At 43.0% G+C, this 26342-nt stretch overlaps 2 protein-coding genes across 3 annotated transcripts in view; one reads left to right on the top strand and one right to left on the bottom strand.

Annotated features, from left to right (window-relative positions):
• The window catches only part of NKAP (NFKB activating protein), a 27307-nt gene extending 20500 nt beyond the window's left edge, over positions 1–6807 (top strand). Inside the window, exons 8-9 of the mRNA XM_027054404.2 lie at positions 400–549; positions 3758–6807. Coding sequence (XP_026910205.1) covers positions 400–549; positions 3758–3932 — 325 coding nt within the window. The 3' untranslated portion in view covers positions 3933–6807. The remainder of the gene's footprint in view (positions 1–399; positions 550–3757) is intronic.
• Positions 6765–26342, bottom strand: AKAP14 (A-kinase anchoring protein 14). Of its 2 annotated transcripts, XM_015083889.3 has the most exons (6): positions 26228–26342; positions 22873–23039; positions 22686–22777; positions 9899–10078; positions 7599–7651; positions 6765–6965 (listed from the first exon to the last, which is right to left on the bottom strand). In XM_015083889.3, the coding sequence occupies exons 1-6, from the start codon at positions 26239–26241 to the stop codon at positions 6881–6883; spliced, it is 591 nt and encodes a 196-aa protein (XP_014939375.2). In that variant the 5' UTR covers positions 26242–26342; the 3' UTR covers positions 6765–6880. The 2 variants fall into 2 exon arrangements, with proteins under 2 accessions (XP_014939375.2, XP_053057591.1); XM_053201616.1 differs by lacking the exon at positions 26228–26342 and having other exon boundaries at positions 22873–23299.

The raw sequence follows: 26342 nt of genomic DNA, 5'->3' as shown, positions 1-26342 counted from the left end.
TGGATAGCATTATTACTGGTTATAAGCTTAAAAAGTATGTTAATTTGAGATATTTCTTTTTTTTTTCTTCAAAGGGAAAGAAGGGGAAAGGAATTAGCTGGGGGCAGAAGCTGTAAAGGCAGTGCTTATAGACATAAATTGATCCATAATTGTAAACCATGAATCTGTACTCACTCATTTCAGTTCTTTTGTTCTTCCAAAGCATGTCTTTATTTCTGGGTTAGTTATATAGGTCAGAGTGCAATGTTCACTAATTAAAGTAATTCACATTGGGCTTCCCAGCCTGCTGCTGCCCAGCAACTGTTATTTTTGTGCTGTTTTCTGAGAGATGTTTTTGTGCTCTCTTTAGATGATGAGTTTTTTATAATGAACTTTTCTGAATTCTGAATTACTTTGTAGCTATGGCCATGCACTGTTGCCTGGTGAGGGTGCAGCTATGGCTGAATATGTAAAAGCTGGGAAACGTATCCCAAGAAGAGGTGAAATTGGCTTGACAAGTGAAGAAATTGCATCATTCGAATGCTCGGGTTATGTAATGAGTGGTAGCAGGTAAGTTATTGGCATCGAGGTCAGTTTCCATGGTTAGATCTTTTCCTTTCTCACTATCATAATTGTACTTTGGTAAGTGATTTTCATTAAGTGATCATTCCTAATGAAACGTAGAGTATACATTTTGGTTTAATACTGGTTTTATTTGGTTTACATAAACCGTTTTGGTTTAATACTGGTTTTATTTGGTTTATATAGTACTGGTTTTACTGGTTTATTGGTATAAACATGGTTGTCTAAAGTTGCAACTGTGTGTGCAACTCAGCCTCAAAATCAGCTCTCTCTCCAACTTCAAAGAATCAGTCTTTCCAGTGTCCTTTCCTAGTTTGTATTTTGGTACGGATAGTTTTGTTTTCTAGAGGATATAGTTAATTCAGTCACTTAACACTGCTCCATGAAGAATGTGGCATTCTGGTAGGAGGAAATCATTTTCGTGAGACAGTGTTTCCTGTTTTCTGAGTTTGCCTCTAGTTCTCTGTAGAGTCAGAGGATGTGGAGTCTCTAATTCTCTGTGGATTCTGAGAATGAAGAGCAGAAAACGATTATGACAGACATCAGGTTCAGCATAGGGAAATGAAAATAAAATTATGGAAGAAAAAGCAAAGTACGAAGAAGAATGATTAGAGTGAACTAACAGGGCATCAGTACCAAGATCAACCTGAATTTTGGATTTTTAAAAACTTTATAAACTTTTAAAAATAGTTAAATATTTTAAAATAAAGTTGGAGGCAAATATTTGCAGAACACCTGAAGCTACTCCAGAATCTTGGAATTCTGAGGACTAGCACAGTAAGACAGAAAGAAATGAGTCATAAGCATTGGAAAGGAGGATATAACTGTCATTTTTTGTGAATGATATGACTTTTTTTTCCATAGAAAATCCTTAAGAATCCAGATGATTCTAAATAATAGGAGGGTTTAATAAATGGTCCAATGTAAGGTTAATACATAAAAATGAATTGCATTTCTATGTACCAGGAAACAATTAGAGAATGTAATTAAATAAAAAGAAACCAACATTATAATAGTATCAGAGAATATTAAGGATTTAGGAATAAATGTTAAAAGATGCCTAAGACATCTATAGAGAAAACTATAAAACATTATTAAGAGACATTAAAGAGGAAGGCATTATATAAAGTTGTCAGTTCTTCCCAAACTGATCTGTAGATTCAGTACAGTTCTAGTCAAAATCACAACAGAGTTTTATGTGAAACTTAATGTTTTATAAGTTAGACTAGAGGGCTGAGAATAGCCCAGTCACCTTTGAAGAAGCAGAACAGGAAGATAAGATGTGCCATCCCAGATATGAGGACTTAAGAAATTTACAGAACTTTAGAAAGCACAGGGGAACAAATGAATTGTTCAGTGGAATAAAATACAGAGCCCAGAGGCAGAGCCATACATGTGTGGAACTTAAGTTATATGAAAGAGATGGTATGTCAAATCATTGGGGAAAGAAAGAACTGTCAGTAAATGGAGCAGGAGAAAAATGGTTATCCGTTTGGAAAAAGATGAAAGTAGAACCCTGCATCACCATATTTAAAAATCAGTGCAGGGGCGCCTGGGTGGCTCAGTTTGCTGAGCGTCCGACTCTTGCTTTCAGCTCAGGTCATGATCTTACGGTTTGCGGGATGTAGCCCCGTGTCAGCTTTGTGCTGACAGCATGGAGCATGCTTGGGTTCTCTCTTACCCTCCCTCCCTATGTCTCTCTCTCTCTCAAAAATAAATAAATAAACTTCTAAAAAAGTGCAGCTAGATAAAGGACTTAAATGTCAAAACAACTTTTAACACTCTTAGTATAAAATATGAGTAGATATCTAATAGATCTTGGGGTGGGAAAGTGTTTCTTAAACATAAAATAAAATAGTGATAAATTTGCCTAGGTTAAAAGTAACAACTTTGGTTCATCAAAAGACACCACTTAAGGAAAAAGACAAGTTTCAAGCTGGGACAAGATCTTACAACTGATAGTATTGAGGATATTTAAATACCTATAAACCACCCAAAAGAAAAATGGGAAAATGACACAAACAAGCATTTGTTAGAAGAAAAATATATGGCTTACACATACATAAAAAGATGTTCATTATCATTGGAAATAGACATCAAGAACATACCGAAATACCATTTTACATCTATTTGATAGACAAAAGTTCAAAGTTCTAACAATACCAAGCATTGGAGAAGATGTGGATCTACAGGATCTCTTAAATATTGCTAGTGGTAATATAAATTGGTACCACCACTTTGGAAAAGTCTCCTATCATCTTGGGAAGTTGAACATTCATATACTTTATGACCTAACAACTCTATTCCTAGATACCCAAGAGAACATCTTTCCCACGTACTAGGAGACGGGTGCATAAATGTTTTATAGCATTGTTCACATAGCACTTTGTGTTCCAAATAAACTCACTGTACCCTGAGCGACCTTGAATACATTGTCATCTCCTTGTCTCTCCATCCTGCTGCTCCCCCACCTTCACACTAACCTGAAATGGTTCTCCCCTTTTCCTTACTCAGTTTTCTCTATTTTTCTAGACATACCTCAAGCCTGATCGCAAACCGATTGTGTAGGGTTGGTTTACATATACATAAAAGAGTTTCTTGAAGTTTTCTCTCTAAGCAAGGAGACCTTTTGAAGATGATACAGTAGTTTCCCTCAGCCCCGGCCCCCCATGTTCCTTATTTGGCCCTTGTGCTAAATCCCTTCTTTTCTTTGAGCTGCTACTGGATTCTAAGGAAGTTATTAAATCCACTCACGAAATTCCTCAATTCTATTGTAGTATTAGACCTGGTTCTTTTGATTGTGTGATAAATTAGAACCCTGAGGAAGTTCCACCTGATCGATGACAAGTTAAATCTTTCTTCTGTCTTACTGTCAGTTCCCCAAAGGTAAATTCCACATATCACATAGGAAGTTTAATAGTTTGCTAGTTTTGGTTGTTTTTACGCCCTTAGTATTTGAAGTTGATAACCTTCGTGATGTTGACAGAGCATCAGATCATTATTTGAATACTACAAATGAATCAAAGGACACATCGGCAGATAAAATGAATGATCTTTTGAAAATCCGACCCATGACCAAAACAATTTCTGTCGGTCAGTTTTTTAACTAGGCCCCTCTGTATTAAGACAGGATTAGTGGGGAAGTACTATAAGAGTAATTACTGAGAAATTAAGCCAAAAATAAAATTATCTCCAGGCATCGCCGAATGGAGGCCGTGCGACTGCGGAAAGAGAACCAGATCTATAGTGCTGATGAGAAGAGAGCCCTGGCGTCCTTTAACCAAGAAGAGAGGCGAAAGAGAGAAAACAAGATTCTGGCCAGTTTTCGAGAGATGGTATACCGAAAAACTAAAGGGAAAGATGACAAATAAGGATTTTCTGATTGTTCAGCAGACATTTTTAACAACAAAAAAAAGTCTGGGTTCCACATATACATACAAAAAGATTATTATGATCTGAAAAATGAAAAAGCTTTACAGTGCTACTGTGCCTTCTATTTAATTCTTTTAGTCCTTCAATAAAAAGCTGCTTATTGATATAATTTTAGCAAGATCTTTGGGTTATTTTTGGATTGACTGTAATAACTTTCTGGTTTAAAAATCCAAATTACGAATGAGATCATACTGTATTCGGGGAGGTGGCATTGAGAGGAAGTGTCAATAAGACAAGAAACTTAACTCTCACACCATGGGCCAGTGCTACTCTTAGCTCTACATCGTGCCCACCCTCCACCCTTACCCCTACCCCCACTGCAACTGAACTTGTGGGAAATTAATCACTTCTCTCTGTTGAATGTGTTATAAATGGTCTTGATAGAAACATACGGGAGGCCACTTGTGTTAATAAGATGAAGGCATTGCTGAAAAGAGGAAATCTGGAATTTGAAAATTGACCTGTATAATACATAGTCCGCCCTGGAAATAATGTATTTTGTTTTCAGTCCCTACCTCTCTATCCCCAAATCCAACAAACAAGCCAAAAAGCAAACTAACCCACAGACGTACTGAGTTGAAGACGTGAACATTAGTGTTTTAAATTCTTAAAGGTTTACTTAAAAATGGTTCTTCCGAGTATAAAATGTTAGGAAGTCTACTGTTGTGCCAGTGTGAGTACATTATTTCCATCTGAGTTGTGCTTAGGTCATTATTTGAATACTGGAAATGAATCGGAGTCCACTGCGGTTAGGAGTTTCATAGGAAAAAATTTAATGAAGTATTGTTTTCAACATCGTTGTTTCGTAAGGATGAAGCTAAAATGATAGTAAACGTATTTTAAGTCTGTCCTTTGTGTAATAAGCATATTTTATTTTAAACATTGTTAAACCTTTCAGTTTATTTTTTACATCTGTCATTCAGTTTAACTTTGTATAGAACTCCTCACTTTATCACTTTTTGTGGCTACTGTTGACTTTTAAGTTTGGGAGAAATGGAAAATTCTGGGACTAGTTCATGATCTTTTTCTTCCGTTATTTTGTTCAGTTTGAGTTGTTAGGTCACAAGAGTGAAGGGGAAAGGGGACAAGGGAAGTTTTGGCTGTTTTTGTTAAGTTTGTTTTGAGCTGTGTTGTTATGTGTCTAGGATAAATCTAAATTACCTGGGGGATGGGGAAGTTCTAACTCTGAGCTTATAAAATGCCCTTTCTCCTTGTAATAGTTGAAAGTGTTTTTTTCCAAAGTTTTAAAATAAGGCAGTCGTATTTCAAAGTATAGATGAAAAGTTTTACTATCTAACATATATTCTAGGAAAGTGTCTACCTTTAACCCACAGCTAAACCATTTGGCGTGTAGCAACATTTATGACCCCTGAATCTGAAGTGATTTCTGTTTATCGTTGTTGCCGCTGCCTAACCTAGTAAATCTCTTACTTCCAAAAGACAAAAGGAAACTAAGTTTCCAAATTTATGAGGTGTAATCCATTTACTTCCTGTGTAGTAAAACCAAAATTTATAATCCCTACTCAAGAATTTTGTTCTCTAAGAACATTATTTTTTATTACTGGTTCCTAGAGACTGAATGAGTTGACACTCTTATTTTCAGTAGGCAAGGTAGTTTAAATGCAACAGCTCTGATCTAGGATTATTGTGGATTTTTATTGGATTCTCCTGTCTCCTCCACAGACTAGATAGTCAACAAATGCTTGTTGACTAAATGAAAAAAATATATTAATGTATTTCAGAACTTTTCATTTCTTTCATCAGGGGTTTGTTCAGGAAAGATCTACCAAAGAACAGCTTCAGTAGCGTATTCTTTGGGGAAGAGGAGGGAAGAAGAAAAGGGCTAAAAGTATTTTATTTTGAGCTCATGAGAGTTACTGCTTCAAACTGTGCTTAGTCATCTGAGCCATAAATCAAATAGGAGGGGTGTTGTGTTTGAAATTTATGTTTTATTCTTCAGGGAGACTTATCTAGTTTTCCACCTCCTTGCCTGTTGTTCTGATCAGATCTTCCCTCCTTTTGTATCTGTTGCACAAATGTAAGAGTTAAAAAAAGAAGAAAAATATTACCCACAGTCTTACCACATCAATTGCCTTTAGTATTCTGTGTTCCCTTCCAGGGCTTATCTACGTAAATACGTATTCTGACGTACTTGTAAGTAATCACCTGTAATGCTATCTTGTCTTTGGTGTTTTAAAACTTTACAGCCGGGTAAGACAGCCTCATAGGGATGGTAAGAACAAGTGATGATCTGGTGTTAGGCTGGAAGAAGACAAAGTAAGGGTGGCTATCGAACATTCCCTGTTTTATTGCCTCCTGTCCTCAGGCCACCCTGTTGCCGTCATGGTTGTGATGCTGTATTGCGGTAGGCGGCATGCCCGGTTTCAGAGTTTCCGAATGTATTATTTAACTTACTCACTTAAGTGAAGGAAGGGGTCTGTTAGTAGGGAAATATTATGAGCTGTAGAACTACCACCACTTTTCTTTTCCCCAGTTATGCCCATAAAGAGGTATGTGTGCACTAGTGAATTGGGCTCATATGGGGGAACAAGCAGCCAAGTGTCCACCTCCGTTTAGTCTGACAGGTGAATTTTACAAATCTCTAAACTTGGCTTCTATACCTGTTAAGACTAAGTGATACAGGTAGTGATGGGAAAAACCATTTAGAAAATGGAAAACAACTTACTGGTTACTCTGCTAATGTGATGGAAGTTGCCAAATGGAAAATGAATGAATGCAAAAAAAAAAAAAAATACAGTTGGATTGTTTGCCAAAAGTTTATTATTCAATAAACATTCTGTGGTTTGATGTGCAGTATCGTATTTTTAATACATTGTAATTAGAAATCCCATCCTAAAACATTCTATAGGAATTAGACACCATTGAATTAGAAGGCAATTGACTCCATTAAAATACTTTTGGCCTCAGTAATGTCCCTCAGCCATTTTTCTCGAAAGCGAGTCATTCCTGGTCTGCAGAGGAAGAAAAACAAACATACTAAAACCTTTTAAAATAAAACAAAACATTGAGACAGGGATTCCCTGTTTATTCTGTTACATTCCTAGTAAGCAAAAAGTCTTTTGGGGGTGGGGAATGAAGGTTGTCTCTATTCCATAGACCCAATCAATAAAAGCATTGAGTTGATATGGAAAGATTCTTTAAAAGAGGTCCTGTACAAATAAAAGATTATTATATAGGACCTACTTCCATGTGATTGTGAAGTTTCCCATAGAAACAACAGACATGACCCACTTTGTTCCCACCCTACTTCAGCAACTCGTCCTCAAGTTTCTAATTGCTGGAAACCAAGCCATTAAAAAAGTTTTTCTAGAACAAGGGCAGAATCCTACTTTTAGCCCATCGTAATGGGGTAGGTGGTTCAAAGAAGAAAAGTAACCATTACGTGAATTATCTGTGGCTATGGGCCTGCTAAGTTCCTGGGGTGTGATGACCTTTTCCCACCACCTTTTTAAAAGTAAGTCTCTAGGGGCGCCTAGGTGGCTCAGTCAGTAGAGCATGCGACTCTTGATCTCGAGATGTTGAGTTATAGCCTCGTTGGGGGTAGAGATTATGAGAAAAAAAAAAAGCCTCCAACTGTTCGTTACCTGTGAACTAACGAATGGCCCTCAAAGACGTAAGAGACCTCAATGGGCATATCCTAAGAGAGAAAAGGGCAACTGTTAGCCTAGACCAATCATACCAACTCAGAATTCCTTCCATCCCTACCCTTGTCCATATATGTATACTCTTAAGTTTCTAGAATTTACCCTCCTTAGCGGGATGTCTATCGGTTCTCTGTCACTTCAAATCTCTGTTCCCCAAAAGATCTTTTTGGCAACAAATAACCTAAAGAATCTCATAAAAATTGAAAACAAGTCAGGACAGGCTTGTGTTCTTCATGAATAGTCATTTACCTTCTCTACATGTTCCACTCTACTCAGTTGGCCGTATTTCCCTCTTAGGAATAGAGTAAGAACGAAGTAATATAGGTAAACAAGTTGGAAAACGTTTTTAAAGCCACATAAAAATGTAGGGTGTAAAATTGTCTCGGTGGCCCCCACCCATTCTCCCTTCCAAAATTATACTTGGAATTCTAATCAAGAGCCCTTCTCCTAAGCGCTCAGTGCATGGGCACTGATCATGGTCTTACTGACCTCCACCAGCCTTCCTTTCCAATCTCCAACCTTGCCACTTAGCAAGACAGCTGATGGCAGGATATATGACCAGGGGAAGGGAGAGCTCCACCTACTTTACCTTTTTACATTACTGCAGGTTAAAATAGGTAAGTTTGTAGTAGGCTAGGAGAAACATAAGACATAGTTGGCTCACTGTGTAGCCATATATAAAGCTTGAGAGTCAGACGAAGCCTCAGATAACTTCTGTGAAAGGATGGAAGACAAGGGGAGAAATGACATTTTTATGTGTGCTGTGTTCCGGGCATTATGCTTGGTACCAGCCCTGCTCCTCTGATGACCCGAGCCCTAGATTCATGGGTGTTATTTTAACTCCTTTCACACTAGCTATCAATATTTCATATTCATCGTCTACATGGTGGCTACAGGCAGTCATTCCTTCAAGTATTTACTGAGTGCCTACTGTTTGCCAGGCCTCGTTTTACAGCAAGACAAACATTCCTGCCTTTGTGGAACTCACATTCTGGTAGGGGGAGCAGGCCATAACAAGATAATAAATTACGTAGACTATCAGAAGGTAATAAAGTGTTACAAAGTGTGGTCTAGGAGGTGAGAGCAGGATATGCACATACCAAGGGGAGAGCGGTCCAGTCGGAGGGGACAGCAAATGCAGAGGCGCAGAGGCGGGACTATAGCTGGATTGTTAAAGAATAGCAAGATCACAGTAGCTAGAGGAGAGTAACTGAGGGAGGAGGAGGAGGAGAAGGAGGAGAGGGAAAAAAGCAGAAATAACAAGGGACTAGGTCACGCAAGGCCTTGTAGGCCCTCAATACTCAAATTGTGCTCTGTGGACCTGTGGCATCAGCACCGCCTAGGATCTTGTTAGTAATCTCCGGCCCTACCCCAGACCTGCTGAATCGGAACCTTCTTTTGACAAGATCCGCCGTTAATTTGCATGTGCTTGGAAGTTTGAGAAACACATTGTAAACAGAGGAGTGACATAAATTCATCTCACAAGGCTCACTCTGGCGGCCGCTGGGTTGAAAAGATACACGACGAGGGCAAGGGTGGAAGCAGAGAGACCAGTTAGAAGGCCATTGAAATACTCTTGGTAAGAGTCGATGGGGTCTTGCACCAAGGTGGTAAAAGTGGAGTGGTAAGAAATTGTTGGATTCAGGACCTGTTTCTGAAGATAGGGCCAACAGGACTTCCTAGTGTGTTGCATCAGGGATGCGAAAGTCAAAGGTGATGCCAAGGATGTGGGCCGTGAACCGAGATGAGATGTCTGCAGGTAGGTCAGGTTGGGAAGGGTAAATGGCAAGTTCAGTTTGGGATACAAGAAGTGAGATGTGTATTAAGCAGTGGCAGAGGTCTGGGCTGGAGATATAAATTTGGGAATCGTAAGCTAGAGGTGGCATTTGGAGCCTGGAGACCATAAGATCCCCAAGGAAATGAGTCTAGAAGAGAGGCTCGAGGCCAGGAGAGACTGAGAAGGAATGGTCGGTGAGGCGGGCGCAAGGCCAGGATAGTATGGTGTTTTAGCAGCCAAATGGAACACTTCCTGAAGAAGGGAGTGCGCAGCCAGGGCAAGTGCTACAGATTGGCCAAGCAAGATGAGGACAGAAGGAACCGTTGAGAACTAGTTTGTAAAACCATTAAGTTGTACCGAAAAGAAAAAAAAAAAAAGAGGTCATCGATGACCTTGACAAGAGAGGTCTCCGTTCTCATTGGAGTCTCATCGACGTGAACAGGGCAGAAAAGGAAGAGCTTACTGGAGGTTTGTTTTTGGTGATCTTGATGGTGAAGTAGGCAGAGGCGGAGACTTGTAGCATGGGTCTCATAGCAGTCGGGATGCTCCAGCGTACACAGTAGAGGTAGTAGTAGCTGTGAACCACGTCTTTCCTCTCTATGAACTGTGTGTGGTGCACCCAGCGTTCTTGATACTCCCAAGTCTGTTTCACAGAAAAAAGAGCACTCAGAACGAAAAGCACGCTTCTATGCAAGTCCTCTAGGCAAAGGCAGTGCACAACAGTAGGGGTCACAGCCCCGCTTCTGTCATCCGTTCTTAACATTGTTAAGATTCACACCGGAGTCAACTCCACAGGGGAAGAGGGAAAAGGGGAAGCGGACACGAAATGAGTCAATAACGCGACATCGCCTAAGAGCAGGCTCTGGAACACAGAGAGGCACATGCTCAGATGCGTAGGTGTACGTGCCCGCCACACTCGGCGTGCACACTGACCATCCAGACTCTGGCTTGGGAGGCCAGTTTGGCTCCTTGGAAAATAATTAGAAAGTGGTTCGAACATGTGTTCTGCCCACTCCGCGTAAAGGTATGACTAGAGGGTAATGAGGCCACAAGGCGCCTGGGTGGCTCAGTCGGTTAAGCCTCCGACTCTTGATTTGGGCTCAGGTCGTGATCTTACGGTCGTGAGATCGAACCCCCGAATCAGGCTCCACGGTAGGCATGGAGTCTTAGGATTCTCTCTCTCCCTCTCCCTCGGCCCCTCCCCGGCTCTCAGTCTCTCTGTCTCTCAAAAAGAAAAACAAAATGTAATGAGGCTGATTTCACAAGCTGTTTCTGAAAAGCAGAGTCGCCTCACGGCAACCATCGGTGGTATAGAAAGTGAGTTCAGAAGAGGAACGGGTCAGGCACGAGGATCATCCGACCCCTCAGATCCCTGTCTCCCCCCTCCAAGATGTTTCTGTCCCCAAGCATGCATCTTACTAGTGCCTCGGGCCCACAGAAGTCATAACGCAGCCCTGCTTCGCTGTACAGGGCCTCGAATGCTGTTGGTATTCGACAAGTTCAATTCAACTGAGTCCCCTTGGCTTGGCTATTGGGGCACAGGAAGCTTCCAAATCAAAATTAAAAAAATTTTAAAAAAGATCCTGAATTACGATGAAGGTCCACAGAAGGAAGGGAGTGAGATAGTTTAACAGTCTCAGTGATGTGAGGAGGGACAGTAGGAGGCTGATGGCAAAAAGATTTCTGGCGCTCCTTTAAAAAAAAAAAAAGCAGGCTGGGGGGGGGGGGGTCGGCTTACTTTATTTCAGACTTACACCCAACCGATTGTTTCAGTCAGCCACACAAGAGCACCAGGCACCAGATTCCTTGAGATCAGGGACTGTGTTTTACACAGATTATCGTTCCTCTTAATGAAGGGGCCCGACAGGTCACCCTTTGTGTCCCCACTGGAGCAATGCCTTTCTTTCCAACCTTTCTATGTTATTCTATGTTATTCTATTTCTTCAGCCCTAATGTTTCCTCTGGCACACAAAGACTTTGTACCATCGGAAGGTCCCTAGACCTCATTTAAGGAGGCCCCTTTGCAGATGAGCATATTGGGGCCTAGAAACGGCAAGGGACGGCCCACAACAGCTGGGGCTGGGACCCAGGGCTCCCAAGCGGCCGGCCCAGTGCTCTCTCCACCCGACCAGACGTCTCAATTCTAAGATTTTCTTCCCCTCCGTGTGGTGTCGCAGTGGTTGGTCTTGTTTTCTTTTCTTTTTCCTTTTGTGAACTCAGGCAGCCTTAGACGCATTAAATTTTTTTTTTAATTTTTTTTTGAGAGAAAGAGACACAGAGTGAGCAGGGGAGGGGCAGCGAGAGAGAGAGAGGGACAGACAGACAGACAGACAGAATCCGAAGCAGGCTCCAGGCTCCAAGCTGTCAGCACAGAGCCCGACGCGGGGCTCGAACTCACAAACTGTGAGGTCATGACCTGAGCCGAAGTCTGATGCTCAACCGACTGAGCCTCCCAGGCGCCCCAGCCTTAGACACATTAAATTCAGCTATCTCCATCAGGCCAATCTCTTCCCATTTTTATCAGTGTTCAGGCAACTGATTTTGTGTAGCTCCAGTGAGTGTGTGTTGTCCTGGTATTTTGTAATTTTTACATAACGTTGCTTCATATACTCGCTTCCAGGGAACAATATGTCGTTGTGCTACTCTACCATGGATGGCTTAGCCAATTACATATTATTGGACACTCAAAATCAACAGGCACCTGGAAGTATATGCACAAAACTGTTGTCAACGGTAAGTGACCTCTGAGGGAGTAGAACTGGGTATTGTGGGGGCGGAAGGGGAACCTTCATTTTCTACTCTGTCCTTTTGCTCACTGGGGCTTTTTTATAATGATGTCTTATTTCTATTATAACAATAATTTGTAACTGTACGTTAGAAATTGGGGATTTTCCAACTCTTATTTGTTTGTTTTTTTAAATGGTTTTTATTTTTTTCCAACTTTTCTCTTAGAAAGAACTTATTTGTAATATTCCTGTTTCCAGATTGTGTTTCTTCAAAGAATAAACTACTTGTGCTCATTGGCAATGTAGGAGTATACGTGTTCCCTCCCCAAAACACACAAGACTTCGGATACCAGGTTTAACCATTCTTATTCACGTTGCAGTACCTTAAAATCCTTTGAATTTGCATTTTTCACTCATAGTAAAACTCTGCATTATTTCTGTCATCAAAAAGAACTGTTCTTACTATCTGGTAGCAAAAATGTACCAGACCTGTGATCCAGAACTTTAGTTTGCTGCTTAATCAGAAAAACCTTGGGCAAATTGTCCAACCTCTCTGAGCCTCAGGGTTTCTCATCTGCAGAATGGGCACATTGATGTACCTACATACAGGTTTGTTGTGGGGATTAGATGAGATCGTGCATGTGACGTGCTTAGCAGTGCTTGGCATGTGGTAATGCGCAGCAAACGGTAACTACTAATTTGCCATCCCCTGGTGTCTGGTGGATTCTGGGAAATCTGCAGTAAGCTTGAGAAAGCTCCTCATCAGAAATAGCTGACCCTTAGGGGCGCCTGGGTGGCTCCAGTCGTTAAGCATCCAACTTCAGCTGAGGTCATGATCTCGTGGTTCATGGGTTCGAGCCCCACGTCGGGTTCTGTGCTGACAGCTCAGAGCCTGGAGCCTGCTTCGGATTTTGTGTCCCCCACCCCTGTCTCTCTGCCCCTCTCTGCTCGTGGTCTGTCTGTCTGTCTCTCTCTCTCTCTCTCTCAAAAATAAATAAACATTAACAAAAAAGAAATATCTGACACTTAGACGGGAGACTACTTGTAGGACTCATTTCATTAGCAGGGTTGGGAACAAGGTGATTTTATGTCAGTCGCTATATAGGGCTTTCAGCTTTTTAGTCACCTTCTACTTTTCCTTTTTTAATTTGAAAAGCATTTTTTAACGTTTATTTATTTTTGAGAGCGAGTGCAAGTAGGGGAGGGGCAGAGAGAGGGGGAGACAGAGACACAGGTCTCCAACTCACGAATCATGAGATCGTGACCTGAGCCAGTCGGATGTTCAACCGACGGGGCCACCCAGGCGCCCCATCACCTTCTACTTTCTAATTGTCTTATCTTCCTAACAGTCCTACAAAGTAGGTAAGCTCTTCATCTGTGAACAAATAATGGTATGGAGAGAAGAAATCTGTTCATGTAGTCAACATCTCTGCGTACCTGACCTTTCTGGGGCTGAGGGCAGAGAAAGGGACAAAAGCCTCTCCTTCATGGACCATATGATCCAGAGGTAGAAGAAAAGCAAAGAGTGAATAAGTAAAATCTAGCGTCTTGGGTAGAGCTGAATGCGAAGCGGAAAAGTAAATCAGAGAAGGAGAAAGGGTTGTAATTTTCAATGAGATGGCCAGGAAAGGCCTCGGTGAGCAGGTGGGATCTTTTTTAAATTGAACTATAGTTGCCATTCAGTATTATATTAGTTTCAGCCATAAAACATGGTAATTGAACATTTATATACATTATAAAATGATCACGGTGGGTCTGTCCCCATCCAAAGCTACTACAATATCAATGACTGTGTTTTCTCTGCCATGCTTTTCTTTCCCGTGACTAGTTTATTTGATAACTGGAAACTTGTCCCTCTTAATCCCTTTCGCCTGTTTCACCCAAATCATACCCCTGTCCCCTCTGAAATCATCCGTTATTTGTCTTTGACTTACTTCATCTAGCATAATACTCTCTCAGTCCATCCATGTTGTCGCAGGTGGCAAGATTTCAGTTTTATTTATGGCTGAATAATATTCCATTGTGTATACATACCACATCTTTGTTATCCACTCATCTATTGATTGGCACTTAAGTTGCTTCCACATCTCGGCTGTGGTAAAGAATGCTGCCGTGAACAGAGGATGCGTGTACCTTTTCACGTTAGTGCTTTTGTTCTCTTCGGATACATAAGCAGAACGGGAATTGCCGGATCATACAGTATTTCTATTTTAAATTGTTTGAGGAACCTCCGTCCTGTTTTCCATAATGGCTGCCCCAACTTACATGCCCGCCAACAGGGCCCGGGGGTTCTTCTTTCTCCTCATTCTCACCAACATTTGTTATTTCTTGTTTTTGTGATACTAGCCACGCTGACTGGTGTGAGGTGGCATCTCACTGTGGTTATGATTTGCATTTCCCCGATCAGTGATGTTGAGCATCTTTTCATGTGTCTCTTGGCCATCTGTATGTCTTCTTTGGAAAATTTCCATTCAGGCCCTCTGCCCGTTTTTTAAGTGGATTCTCGTTTTGGTATTGAGTTACAGGAGTTCTTTATATATTTTGGATAGTAACCCTTTATCAGACATATCATGTGTAAAATGTCTTCTCGCATTCAGTAGGTTGCCTTTCATTTTGCTGGCTTCCTTCACTGCATGAAAGTTTTTTAGTTTGATGTAGTTGCAATTGTTTATCTTTGGTTTTGTTCCCCTTGCCTGAGGAGACAGACCCGGAAAAATATTGCTGAGGCTGATGTCCAAGAGTTTATTTCCTGTGCTTTCTTCTGGGGGTTTTATGGCTTCAGGTCTCACATTTAGGTCTTTAATCCATTTTGACTTTATTTTCATGTCTGGTGTTAGAAAGGGGTCCAGTTTCCTTCTTTTGCAGGTCGCTGTCCACTTTTCCCAACACCTTTTATTAAAGAGACTGTCTTTTCCCCATTGGACGGACATTCTTGCCTCCTTTGGCGTAGATTCATTGACCATCTAAGTGTAGGTTTATTTCTGGACTCTGTTCTGTTCCACTGATCTGTCTGTTTTTGTGCCAGTACCATACTGTTTTGACTACTGTAGCTTCATAGTATAGTTTGGAATCTGGGAGCATAATACTTCCTGCTTTGGTCTTCTTTCCCAAGATTACTGTAACGAATCGGGGTTTTATGTTGTTCCATGTAAATGTTAGGATTATTTGTTCTAAAATATTAAAAATGCCATTGGTATTTTTATTGGGATTGTATTGAATCCTGTAGATTGCTATGGGTAGTATGGACTTTTTTTTTAAGTTTACTTACTTATTTAGAGAGAGTGTGTGTGTAAGTGTGGGAGAGGCAGAGAGAGAGGGAGAGAGAGAGAGAGAGAGAGAGAGAACCCCAAGCAGGCTCTGCACCACCGGCGCAGAGCCCAATGCGAGGCTCGAACCCATGAACCACGAGATCATGACCTGAGCTGAAGTCTGATGCGTAACCAACTAAGCCACCCCTGGCAGCCCAGTAGGGTAGACATTTTAACAATATTAATTCTTCCAATCCATGAGCATGGTATATTTTTCCATGTAGTTGTCATCTTCAGTTTCTTTCATCATTGTCTTCTAGTTTTCAGGGGGTCTTTCAACCCCCTGGTTAAATTTATTTTATTCTTTTTGATGCAATTATATGTGGGATTGCTTTTTCAGTTTCTCTTTCTGATAGTTTGTTTTAGTGTATAGACAGATTGCTATATATTTTGTATCCTGCAATTTCACTGAATTCATTTATTAATTCTAGTAGCTTTTTGGTGGAGTTTTTAGGGTTTTCTATATATAGTATCATGTCACCTATAAACCATGACAGTTTTACTTCTTCTTTACTAATTTTGATGCCTTTTATTTCTTTTTCTTGTAACATTGCTGCAGCTAGGCCTTGCACTATATGTTGAATAAAAGTGGCGAGAGTAGGGGCACCTGGGTGGCTCAGTCGGTCAAGTGTCCGACTTCTGCTTAGGTCACGATCTCGTGGTTCGCGAGTTCGAGCCCCGCATTGGGCTTGCTGCTGTCAGCACAGAGCCCACTTTGGATCCTCTGTCCCCTTCTCTCTCTCTCTGCCCCTACCTGGTTGCTCTCTCTCTCTCTCAAAAGTAAACATTTAAGGGGTGCCTGGGTGGCTCAGTCAATTAAGCATCCAACTCTTGATTTCAGCTCAGGTAATGATATCATGGTTCATGAGTTTGAGCCCCACATCTGTGCTGTGAGCGCAGAGCCTGCTTGGGAGTCTCTTTCTCCGCCCCCCTCCCCCTCTCTGCCTCTCCCCTGCTCTCTCACTTTTTCTCTCAAAAATAAATTTTAAAATGAGCATTTAAAAAAAAAAGTGATGGGGCACCTGGGTGGCTCAGTCGGTTAAGCGGCTGACATCAGCTCAGGTCATGATCTCACAGCTCATGAGTTCAAGCCCTGTGTCGGGCTCCGTGCTGACAGCTCAGAGCCTGGAGCCTGCTTCAGATGCTGTGTGTCCCTCTCGCTTTGCACTTCCCTCACTCACACTCTCTCTCAAAAAACAAATAAACATTAAAAAAATTTCTTTTAAGTGGCAAAAGTAGACATTCTAGTCTTGTTCCTGATCTTAGAGGGAAAGCTTTCAGCCTTTCATTCTTGAGCATGATGTTAGCTCTGGGTTTGTCATATCTGGCCTCTCTTATGTGCTGGTATGTTTCCTCTGTGCCCACTTTGTTGAGCTTTTTTATCATATTTGGATGTTGAATTGTGTCAAATGCTTTTTCTGCATTTATTGAGGTGGTCATATGATTTTTATCCTTTATTTTGTTAACACGGTGTATAACATTGATTAATTTGTGGATATTAAATTATCCCTGCATCCCTGGAATAAATCCTACTTGATCATGGTATATGATCCTTTTAAGGTATTGTTGAATTCAGTTTATTAATATATCGTTGAGGATGTTTTCATCTATGTTCATCAGGGATATTGACCTGGAATTTTCTTTTGTGTAGTGTCTGTCTGGTTTTGGTATAAGGGTAATGCTGGTCTTAGTGATTTGGAAGCCTTCCTTCTTTAATGTTTTGGAATAGTTTGAGGAGGATAGGTATCAACTCTTTGAAATGTTTGGTGAAATTCACATGTGAAGCCATCTAGTCCCAGACTTTTGTTTGTTGGGAATTTTTTGAGTACTGATTCGATTTCATTATTAGCAATTTGTTTTTCAGATTTTCCATTTCTTCTTCTTTAAAAAAAATTAAGTTTACTTATTTATTTATCTTGAGAGAGAGAAAGCAAGAGTCGGGGAGGGCAGAGAGGGAGGGAGAGAGAGAGAATCCCAAGCAGGCCCCACACTGTCAGCACGGAGCCTGACACAGGGCTCAAATCCATGAACCGTGAGATCATGACCTGAGCCGAGGTTGGATGCTTAACTGACTGAGCCACCCAGGCGCCCCCATTTCTTCTTGATTCCAGTCTTGGAAGATTGTTTCTAGGAATTTATCCATTTTTTCTAGGTTGTTTAAAATGTTTGCAAGAAATAATTTTTCACAGTAGTGTCTTATAATCATTTGTATTTCTGTGGTGTCATTTGTAACTTTCATTGATCATATTCTTCATTCCAGTCCTCTCTCGTTTTTTCTTGATGAGTCTTGCTAAAAGTTTTCCAATTTTATCTTTTCAAAGAACCAGCTCTTCGTTTCATTGACCTTTTCTAATGTTTTCTTTTCAGTTTCTGTTTCATTTTTCTCTCTGATAGTTATTATTTCCTTTCTTCTACTAATTTTGGGCTTTGCCCTTTTTCTCATTCCTTTAGGTGTAAGATTAAATTGTTTATTTGAGATTTTCTTGTTTCTTGAGTTGGGCCTGTATCACTGTAAACCTCCCTCTTAGAACTGCTTCTGCTGCATTGCATAAATTTTTTACTGTTGTGTTTCCATTTCTATCTGTCTCAAGGTATATTTTTATTTCCTCTTTTTGAGTTCTTTGTTCACCCACTGGTTGTTTAGTATCACGTTTAGCCTCCAGGTGTTTGTGGTTTTTTTCTAGTTTTCTTCTCATAACTGGTTTCTATTTTCATGCCATTGTGGTAAGAAAAGATGTTTGATATGATTTCAGTCTTCTTAAGTTTATTGAGACTTGTTTTCTGGCCTAACATGTGATCTGTCCTGGAGAATGTTCCATGTCCATTTGAAAAGAATGTGTGTTCTGTTTTTGGATGGAATGTTCTGTTAAGTCCATCTGGTCTAATGCGTCATTCAAAGTCACTGTTTCCGTATTTTCTGTGGTGTCTTACTGTCAATTTCTCCCTTTATATTTGTCAGTATTTTCTTTACACATTTAGGTGTTTCTGTGTTGGGTGCATAGGTATTTACAAGTGTTATATCTTCTTGTTGGATCGATCCCTTTATCATTATGTAATGTCCTTCTTTGTCTCTTGTTATAGGCTGTGTTTTAAAGACTACTTTGTCTGGCATAAGTATTGCTACCCCAGCTTTCTTCCCCCTCCCCCATGTGTTTGGAATCTCTTTTCCCATTCCTTCCCTTTCAGCCTGTATGTGTCTTGAGGTCTGAAAGTGAGTCTCTTATAGGCAGCATATAGGTGGGTTTTGGTTTTTTATCCATTCGGTCACCCTGTGTCTTATGATTGAAACATTTAGTCTGTTTACAGTGAGAGTACTGCTGGGCATGTACTTATTATTTTGTTAATTGTTTTCTGGTTGTTCTTGTAGTTCTTCTCTGTTCCTTCTCTTGCTCTCCTCCCTTGTGATTTGATGACTTTCTTTAGTGTTCGGTTTGGATTCCTGGATCTTTCATGTGTCTAGCATAGGTTCTTGGATTGTGGTTACCATTAGGTGTATATACAACACATGATATACATCCATATATATATATATATCGGCATATTTTAAGTTGACGGTCACTTAATTTTGAACACATTCTAAAAGCGCTTACGTTTTTACTCCCTCCTATTTTATGTAGACATCATATTTTACATCTTTTTGTGTACCACCTTAACTAATTATTGTAGCTATAATTGATCTTACTACTTTTGTCTTTTAACCTTCATACTAGCTTTATAAGTGATTGGTCTCCTACCTTTACTATATGTTTGCTTTTACCAGTGAAATTTTTTCTTTCTTAATTTTCTCACTTCTAGTTATAGCCTTTTCTTTTCTACTTGAACAAGTCCCTCTAACATTTTTTGTGAGGCTGGTTTAGTGGTGATGAACTCTTTTAACTTTTATCTAGGAGCTCTTTATCTCTCCTTCAATTCTGAATGATGACCTTGCTGGGTAGAGTATTCTTGGTTGTAGGTTTTTCCTTTCAGCACTTTGAATGTATTGTGCCGCTCCCTTCTGGCCTGCAAGCTCTGCTGAAAAAGCAGCTGATCGATCGCCTTCTGGGGGTTCTCTTATACGTAACTATTTGTATTCTCTTGCTGCTTTTAAGATTCTGTCTTTATCTTTAATTTTTGCCATTTTAATTATTATGTGTCTTGATGTAGACCTCCTTCGGTTCCTCTTATCTGGAGGTCTCCGGTCTCTGTGCCCCCTGGACCTGGATGTCTGTTTCTTTCCCCAGGCTAGGGAAGTTTTTAGCAATTATGTCTTCAAATAGGTTTTCTGCCCCTTTCTCTCCTTTTTTTTCTGGGACCCCTATAATGCAAATGTTAGGATGCCTGACGTTGTTCCAGTGGTACCTTATCCTACCCTCATTTCTTAAGAATTCCTTTTTGGTTTTGCTGTTCAGCTTGGATGATTTCCACTACCCTGGCTTCCAGATCACTGATTTGTTTTTCTGCGTCTCCTCATCTGCTGTTGATCCCGTCTTGTGTATTTTTTATTTCAGTTATTGTATTCTTCAGTTCTGATTTTTTTTAAGTTTGTTTATATTGAGAGAGAGAGCATGAGCAGGGGAGGGGCAGAGAGAGAGAGAGAATTCCAAGCAGGCTCCGTGCTGTCCGCACAGAACCAGACACGGGGCTTGATCCCACAAACCATGAGATCATGACCTGAGCCGAAATCAAGAGTGGGACGCTTAACTGACTGAGCCACCCAGGCGCCCCATTAAGCTTCAATTTTAAAAACTATTTTCTATCTCTGCGTTGAAGTTCTCACGGAGTTCATTCGTTCTTCTCCCAACTCTTGTGAGCACCTTTATGACCATTACTGTGAACTCTTTATCAGGTAAATTGCTTATCTCTGTTTTATGTGAGGTCTTTTTCTGTGCTTTCGTCTTGTTCTTTTGTTTGGAACATATTCCTCCGTCTCCTCATTTTGTCTGATTCCGTGTGTTCGTCTCTATGTATTAGGTACGTCAGCTCCGTCTCCTGCTCTTGAAAGTAGTGGCCTTATGTAGAAGGGCCCTGTGGGGCCCAGTAGTGTAATCGCCCCTCGTCACCAGAACGAGAGACACTCCAGGGGGGTGTCCCACGTGTGGGCTGTGTGCACGGTCCTGTTGTGACTCAGCTGTGACTGCTGTGGAGGCGCTGGTGAGCGGGGCTGGCCCTCGGCCCTGCTGGCTGCAATGCCTGGTGACTATTGTGGGTGTGCCAGTGGATGGGGCTAGGCGCCCCCTCCCCGGGGCACGAGTTGCTTTGGAGGGGACACCGATCTTGGCCAGTGCTCCCCACCCGGTGGGGCAGGGTGGTAATTGCTTTGGGGGGATGCTGGTCCCGCGTGAAGCTGCCTGCCACTTGTGGTGGGGCAGGAGCCGCTTTAGAGGGGTGGCTGCCAGGGCCTGTCTGCAGGGCAATGCCAGGGTGGGGTCAGCAGTGCTAGCAAGGTAGATAGAGAGTGGCAGAACTGGGACCCGCCCATGCTTTCATTCCCGGAGGAAGTTCCTACAGATCCCCGCCCCTCTGGCACATAGCCCTAGAATTAGTCGATAAAGGTTCACCTATAGCCCAGGCACCACTCAAATCACCGCCTCTGTGCTTGGTCTTAGGGTGATTGTGTATGGGCCCTTGAAGAGCAGGGTCTTGGTTTCCTACAACAGTCTGGCTCTCCCACAGTTAAGCAGCCCCATTGATTTTCAAAGCTCCTGGGATTAAACCCTGCTGATTTTCAAGGCCGGATGTTATGGGGCCTCATCTTCCTGGTGCAGATCTATCTCCAGGGTGGATAGTGGTGCCCAATGTGGGGCTTGAACCCCCCCCCGCCCCCCCCAGGCCAGGGAGGACCTGCACGCCTGTGCTGTCCCTCCCATTTGTGGGTTTAGTTCCCGACTTTGCCTCTGTCCCTGCTACCCTTCTTCATATGGCTTTTTCTTTATATATTTAGCTGCGGAAGAGCTCTTCTACTAGTCCTCAGGTCGTCCTCAGAGTGAGCGAAGAGAGGTAAGGCATGAACCATGAGAATAGGTCGCAGGGGAGAGGGTTCCGGGCAGAGAGCACTGCAAGTGCAAAGGCCCTGAGGTGGGAGCATGCGTGGCAGTTGAACGGGAAGGAGACGGGTGTGGCTGGAGTGAGAAAGGTGAAAGGACAGTAGGTCATAGGTGATGAGTCTGAGCAATAAGTTGGGAGGGAGAAGGGGACTCAGATCCCATCAAGCTCTCTAGGCCATTGTCAGGACTGTGTTCGCCTTTTACTCAGAATAACCGGTGGCATTGTGGGGGGACGTGTTTCTGCCTGTTCTGTGTCCCATTCCAGCCCGATTCACAAACCCCGGGTGCAGTAGGCGGAGGCTTTCGCCCAACTCCAAATGGAGACGTTCTCCAGAGCAAGAAGGTCCAAGAGTAAGTAGTACTTTGCACCACACATCATCACTGTGCTCTAAATACCCCTTGTCATTGGAGGGGTGAGTTGTGCCTGCTGGGACATAAGAGGGCGTGGAGCCACCTCGTTTCCACCTGACCAGGCCTTCCTGGGGCCTAGGAAACTGCCCTTGGGGCTGTAGGCTTCGATGGAGCCGGCCAGAGGAACAGAGACAGTGGGGAGTCTTCTCCGAGGGCTGGGGAGCTTGCCTCCATCTATTTCGACTCGTCTCTCTTCTGAGGAAATACAGTGAGTAGGGATTTCAAGCCATTTTTTATTCCACCCTGCCAGTTAGGCAAAGCAGCCCAGGGCCTTCTCTCCAAAGCTGCCAGGATAAGCCACGCGAACGGTTCAGAGCCAGGCACAGGCGGAAAAGGAAGAGGAATTCCCAGGCAGGTACATCACAGCGTGCGGGCAGTATGTTCCCAAACTAAATCTAAAAGTTCCATCGGCAGCCCCTTTGTTAACGAGGCGATTGCTAAGGTTGGTGACGGACAACTCCTGTTTTGGAAGAGCAGCTCCCTCCTTAGGTCACTAGGCCCCCATTTAGAGCACCGGCGTGGGAAAGTTGCTTAACTGGGAGTATCAGGCTTTCCTGGTCGGAAATGTAAGGTTAGGACGATAAAAACAGGGCAATACGATTGTGCCTTTCACCTTCAAAGACTATCCCATGTTGGTTTTGGGACCCAGATGGGGACAGTGTTTATGTATTTAGCGACCTTTGAGATCATCTAGGGGTCCTGGATTTCAAACTTTTCATAAAACACTCCTTTTCATTGTTCTTTGCCCTTGTATGCCAACCTGGAGTGGTCAACTAACTTACCAAAACAAACTTCTCAATTTGTCTACGGCCTTTCTCTGCTGTGAATTCACCATGGGTGAGCCACTGGATGTTCTTGATGGGGTTTTTAGTTTCTGTGAAATAAAGGGAGGGGAGAGTCTGTCAGTTGCCTGGTAGTGTGCCATTGTAGAATGAGACATTCCTCCAAATAGCCAAACAGGATTACTACCTTCCACAAACTTGATAGCAGCAGCAATGGCACGCTTAACTATCTCCAGAGCTAGTTCATTCACATTGCTGCTGTCTTCTGTGTCCGTCTTCTGGCGCCTGGAACTTTCAGTCACATCCGTTTTCTCCTGGATTGTGACTCTTTTAGTCCCAACCATTTTCTTTTGCCTGCAAAAAAGGAACTCAAGAAGACACCTTTTACGCATGTGCGCATGAACCCACTCCTCTAAATACGGACCATCACGTGAAGAATAACAAGACATAGGAAAAGGTTGTTGCCTCTAGGGGGCAACAGGGACTTAAGGCTCAGGATAGGACCCTGAATAAGGCATTGTGGTTTATCCTTTGTGCCTGGCTTCAGAGATCTATTTTTCCTGAAAACCAAGGATTTTCAGATTCCCATAATCATGAACACCTTCATCAGGACGTAGTAGAGGGGCTCCTGGGTGGCTCAGTCGACTAAGCGTCTGACTCTTGATGTCGGCTCAGGTTATGATCTCACGGTTTCTTGAGTTCGAGCCCCATGTTGGGCTTTGCACTGACCCTGCAGAGCCTGCTTGGGATTCTCTCTCTCCCTCTCTGTCTCTGCCCCCTTCCCCCTGCGCCCCCGCCCCGCTCACATTCTGTCTCTCTCAAAACAAATAAACTTTAAAAAATTATATATATATATATATATATATATATATATATATATATATATGTAGTAGAATGAGTCCTAACTTCTTTGGAGTTCTAACAATATTGATTTCTAGTTGAGTCTCAATCCCTACTTAGGTGACTCAGGGCATGTGGCTCTTTAAAGTGAATTAGGGGCTCTTGGGTGGCTCAGTTGGTTAAGCGTCTGGCTCTTGAGTTCTGCTCAGCTTCGGCTTCTGATCTCCTGATCGTGAGATCGAGCCCCATGTCAGACTCTGAGCTGGGTGTGGAGCCTGCTTGAGATTCTCTCTCTCCCTCTCTCTGCCCCACCCCGTCAAAATAAATAAACATTAAAAAAATGAAGTGAATTAAAGTCATTAGAGGCAATATAGCCTAGGAGGGGTGGATTTTCAGTTTTTTCTCTTGGATTTTCCAGGTGTACGAATTATACCATCCATCAGGAACTATCATTTTTTACCATCTTTTTTTCCTGACACGTATACCTCTCCTAAGTATTCGCTTTGGTTAACACTACCAGACAAATGTTAAGTGAAAGTGGAGACAATGTGCATCCTTCTTTTGCGTCTGACCTCAGGGGGCGTGCTTTCTGCTGCTACATCACAAAGTATGTTGCTGGTTTATGGCTGGAGATTTATCACATCAAGAAATTACGTTTGCTTCTGTTTTTGTACAACGTTTGTCATAGATGATCGCTAAAATTTTCCATATGTCTTTAACATCTGTGGAGATTGTGAAAGTTATAGTTATTAGGCCTGCGAACAAGGCTTCCTCACAGCGCTAGGAACTTCTGCACATTTTCCGTCTTTTTCACATCTTTTCTTCTCTGTCTTCCCTGGCTACCACTTAAGTCTCTTCAGTTATGAGAAATCAGTTCTAGCACAGTTAAACATCCCTGTAGGCAGTCCTTACATGGTGGGGTGCTGTGTAAACGTGGATCTCTCCAGGGGCACCTGGGTGGCTCAGTCGGTTAAGTGTCTGACTTCGGCTCAGGTCATGATTTCACGGTTCATGAGTTCGAGCCCCGCGTCAGGCTCTGTGCTGACGGGCTCAGAGCCTGGAGCCCGCTTCGGATTCTGTGTCCCTTTTTCTCTGCCCCTCTCCTTCTCACTCGCTCACTCTCTCTCTCTCTCAAATGTAAACATTTAAAAAAAATTGTTTTAATTTAAAAAAAGTAGATCTCTCTCTCCCTTTACTTTTCTATAAATAGCAACTCCCAATTTTGGGTGTTTAATGTACATTTCGTTTAACTCACCCCCGGCCCCACGACATTGTGCACTGGCCACCTTTCATTTGCCCCTTTCGGATCCACTCCTCCCCGTGCACCCTGCTCTCTGCCTTGGAAGGCTGACCTCACTGGACTGCATCTGTGGACTCTCCCATGTCCTCTGGCTTCCAGGAGATTCTGCACAATGTGGAGACCAGGATGAGAGAGGAGAGTGCGGGCAAGTTATATATTCCCAGGGTAGCTGTCTCACTTCTCAGTCCCGGAAAGGAGTTTATCCTCACCCCCCCAGCCCAGTGGATCCGCCATTCTAGCCCCCGGGGAGCTGCACTTGCCCTTGTCTCCCTAGTTCTGCCCACGCCTTTGTAAACACTCCCTCTACTTAACCCTTCTCTACCTGCCCTACTTTTAGTATGCCAAGTTTCCTGCTGGGACCCTGAGTCATAAAGAGAGAGACTCTCGTTACCACATGAAAAGAAGAAGGCCAAGTTCACACCCAGACTATCTGGCTCCACAGTCCCAGCGAGAGCGAGAGCGAGAGCGCGCTTAGCCACCCGGCTCTCCTCCCTCCAGGATTCACAAAGGGTTGCGGGGCCCTGTTCTCACATTTCCATCTGAAGTCCAGAATGGGCTCAGTTGCTTTCCGTGGGCCTCTTTCAAGAAGGGTCACTCTTTGTTCCCTTTCTCAGTGTCATCGTTGGTTCCGGGGCGTGGCGGGTGCTGCGTGGGGCAGCCCGGTTGCTGTGGCCATCAGCCCAGCAATGGATTGAGCGGCCTTTTAAACATTCAGTAATAATGCTGACCCGTGTGCATTTGAGTCTTCACATTAGCATTTGGAGCTCCGTTTGCATCTGCCTCGGTGCCCTGTTGCTGCATCCAGCGGGTGGACAAGGCCGTGTGCTGGAGGAACGGAGTCTCCCCAGGCTGTCCGTCCCAGAGTGAGGAGAGACTGGAGGCTGGCAGACGAGGGGACCTGAAGGCCCTTAACCCTGGAGAACCGGCTCTGCCCAGCCTAAGGGCTGTGCCAATGCGGCCACAGCAATTTGCTATAAACTCCGCAGTTAAAGACAACAATGGAGTTTTTTGGTAAACCGGTAAATTTAGTCTGTTAATGCTTATGTATTTATTTTTGAGAGAGAGAGAGACAGGGAGACAGAATCCCGAGCAGGGTGTGCACTGTCAGCACAGAGCCCGATGTGGGGCTCGAACTCCCAAACCGCGAGGTCATGATCTGAGCCACAACCAAAAGTTGGACACTTAACCGACTGAGCCACCCAGGAGCCCCTGGGCACAAATCATTCTTAAGCATCCCTCCCACTGGCCTGTCCTAGTTCTTTCTCCCCCCTTCCCTTCCTAACGAGAGGCCAGATGCGCAAGCGTGGGTGAAAAGGGCCAGGGTGTGGTCAAGTCTGGGGTCTGGGTGATGACGGGGGACGCCCCATTGCAAGGCCCTCCCACCCTTAACAACACCAGGTACCTGACTGGCCACATCCTTGTTTGGAACAGTACTGGCCAAGGAAGCCTCAGAAAGAGATTCCCAGCTGCTTTTCCCCTGGGTTCCCAGGCAGAATGTTTACAAATGCTGCCAGGGC

The sequence above is a fragment of the Acinonyx jubatus genome, chromosome X (genome assembly GCF_027475565.1).
Source record: "Acinonyx jubatus isolate Ajub_Pintada_27869175 chromosome X, VMU_Ajub_asm_v1.0, whole genome shotgun sequence".
NCBI lineage: Eukaryota > Metazoa > Chordata > Mammalia > Carnivora > Felidae > Acinonyx > Acinonyx jubatus.
The sequence above is the reverse complement of the archived record's forward strand: the minus strand, read 5'-3'. Positions and strand labels throughout refer to the sequence as shown.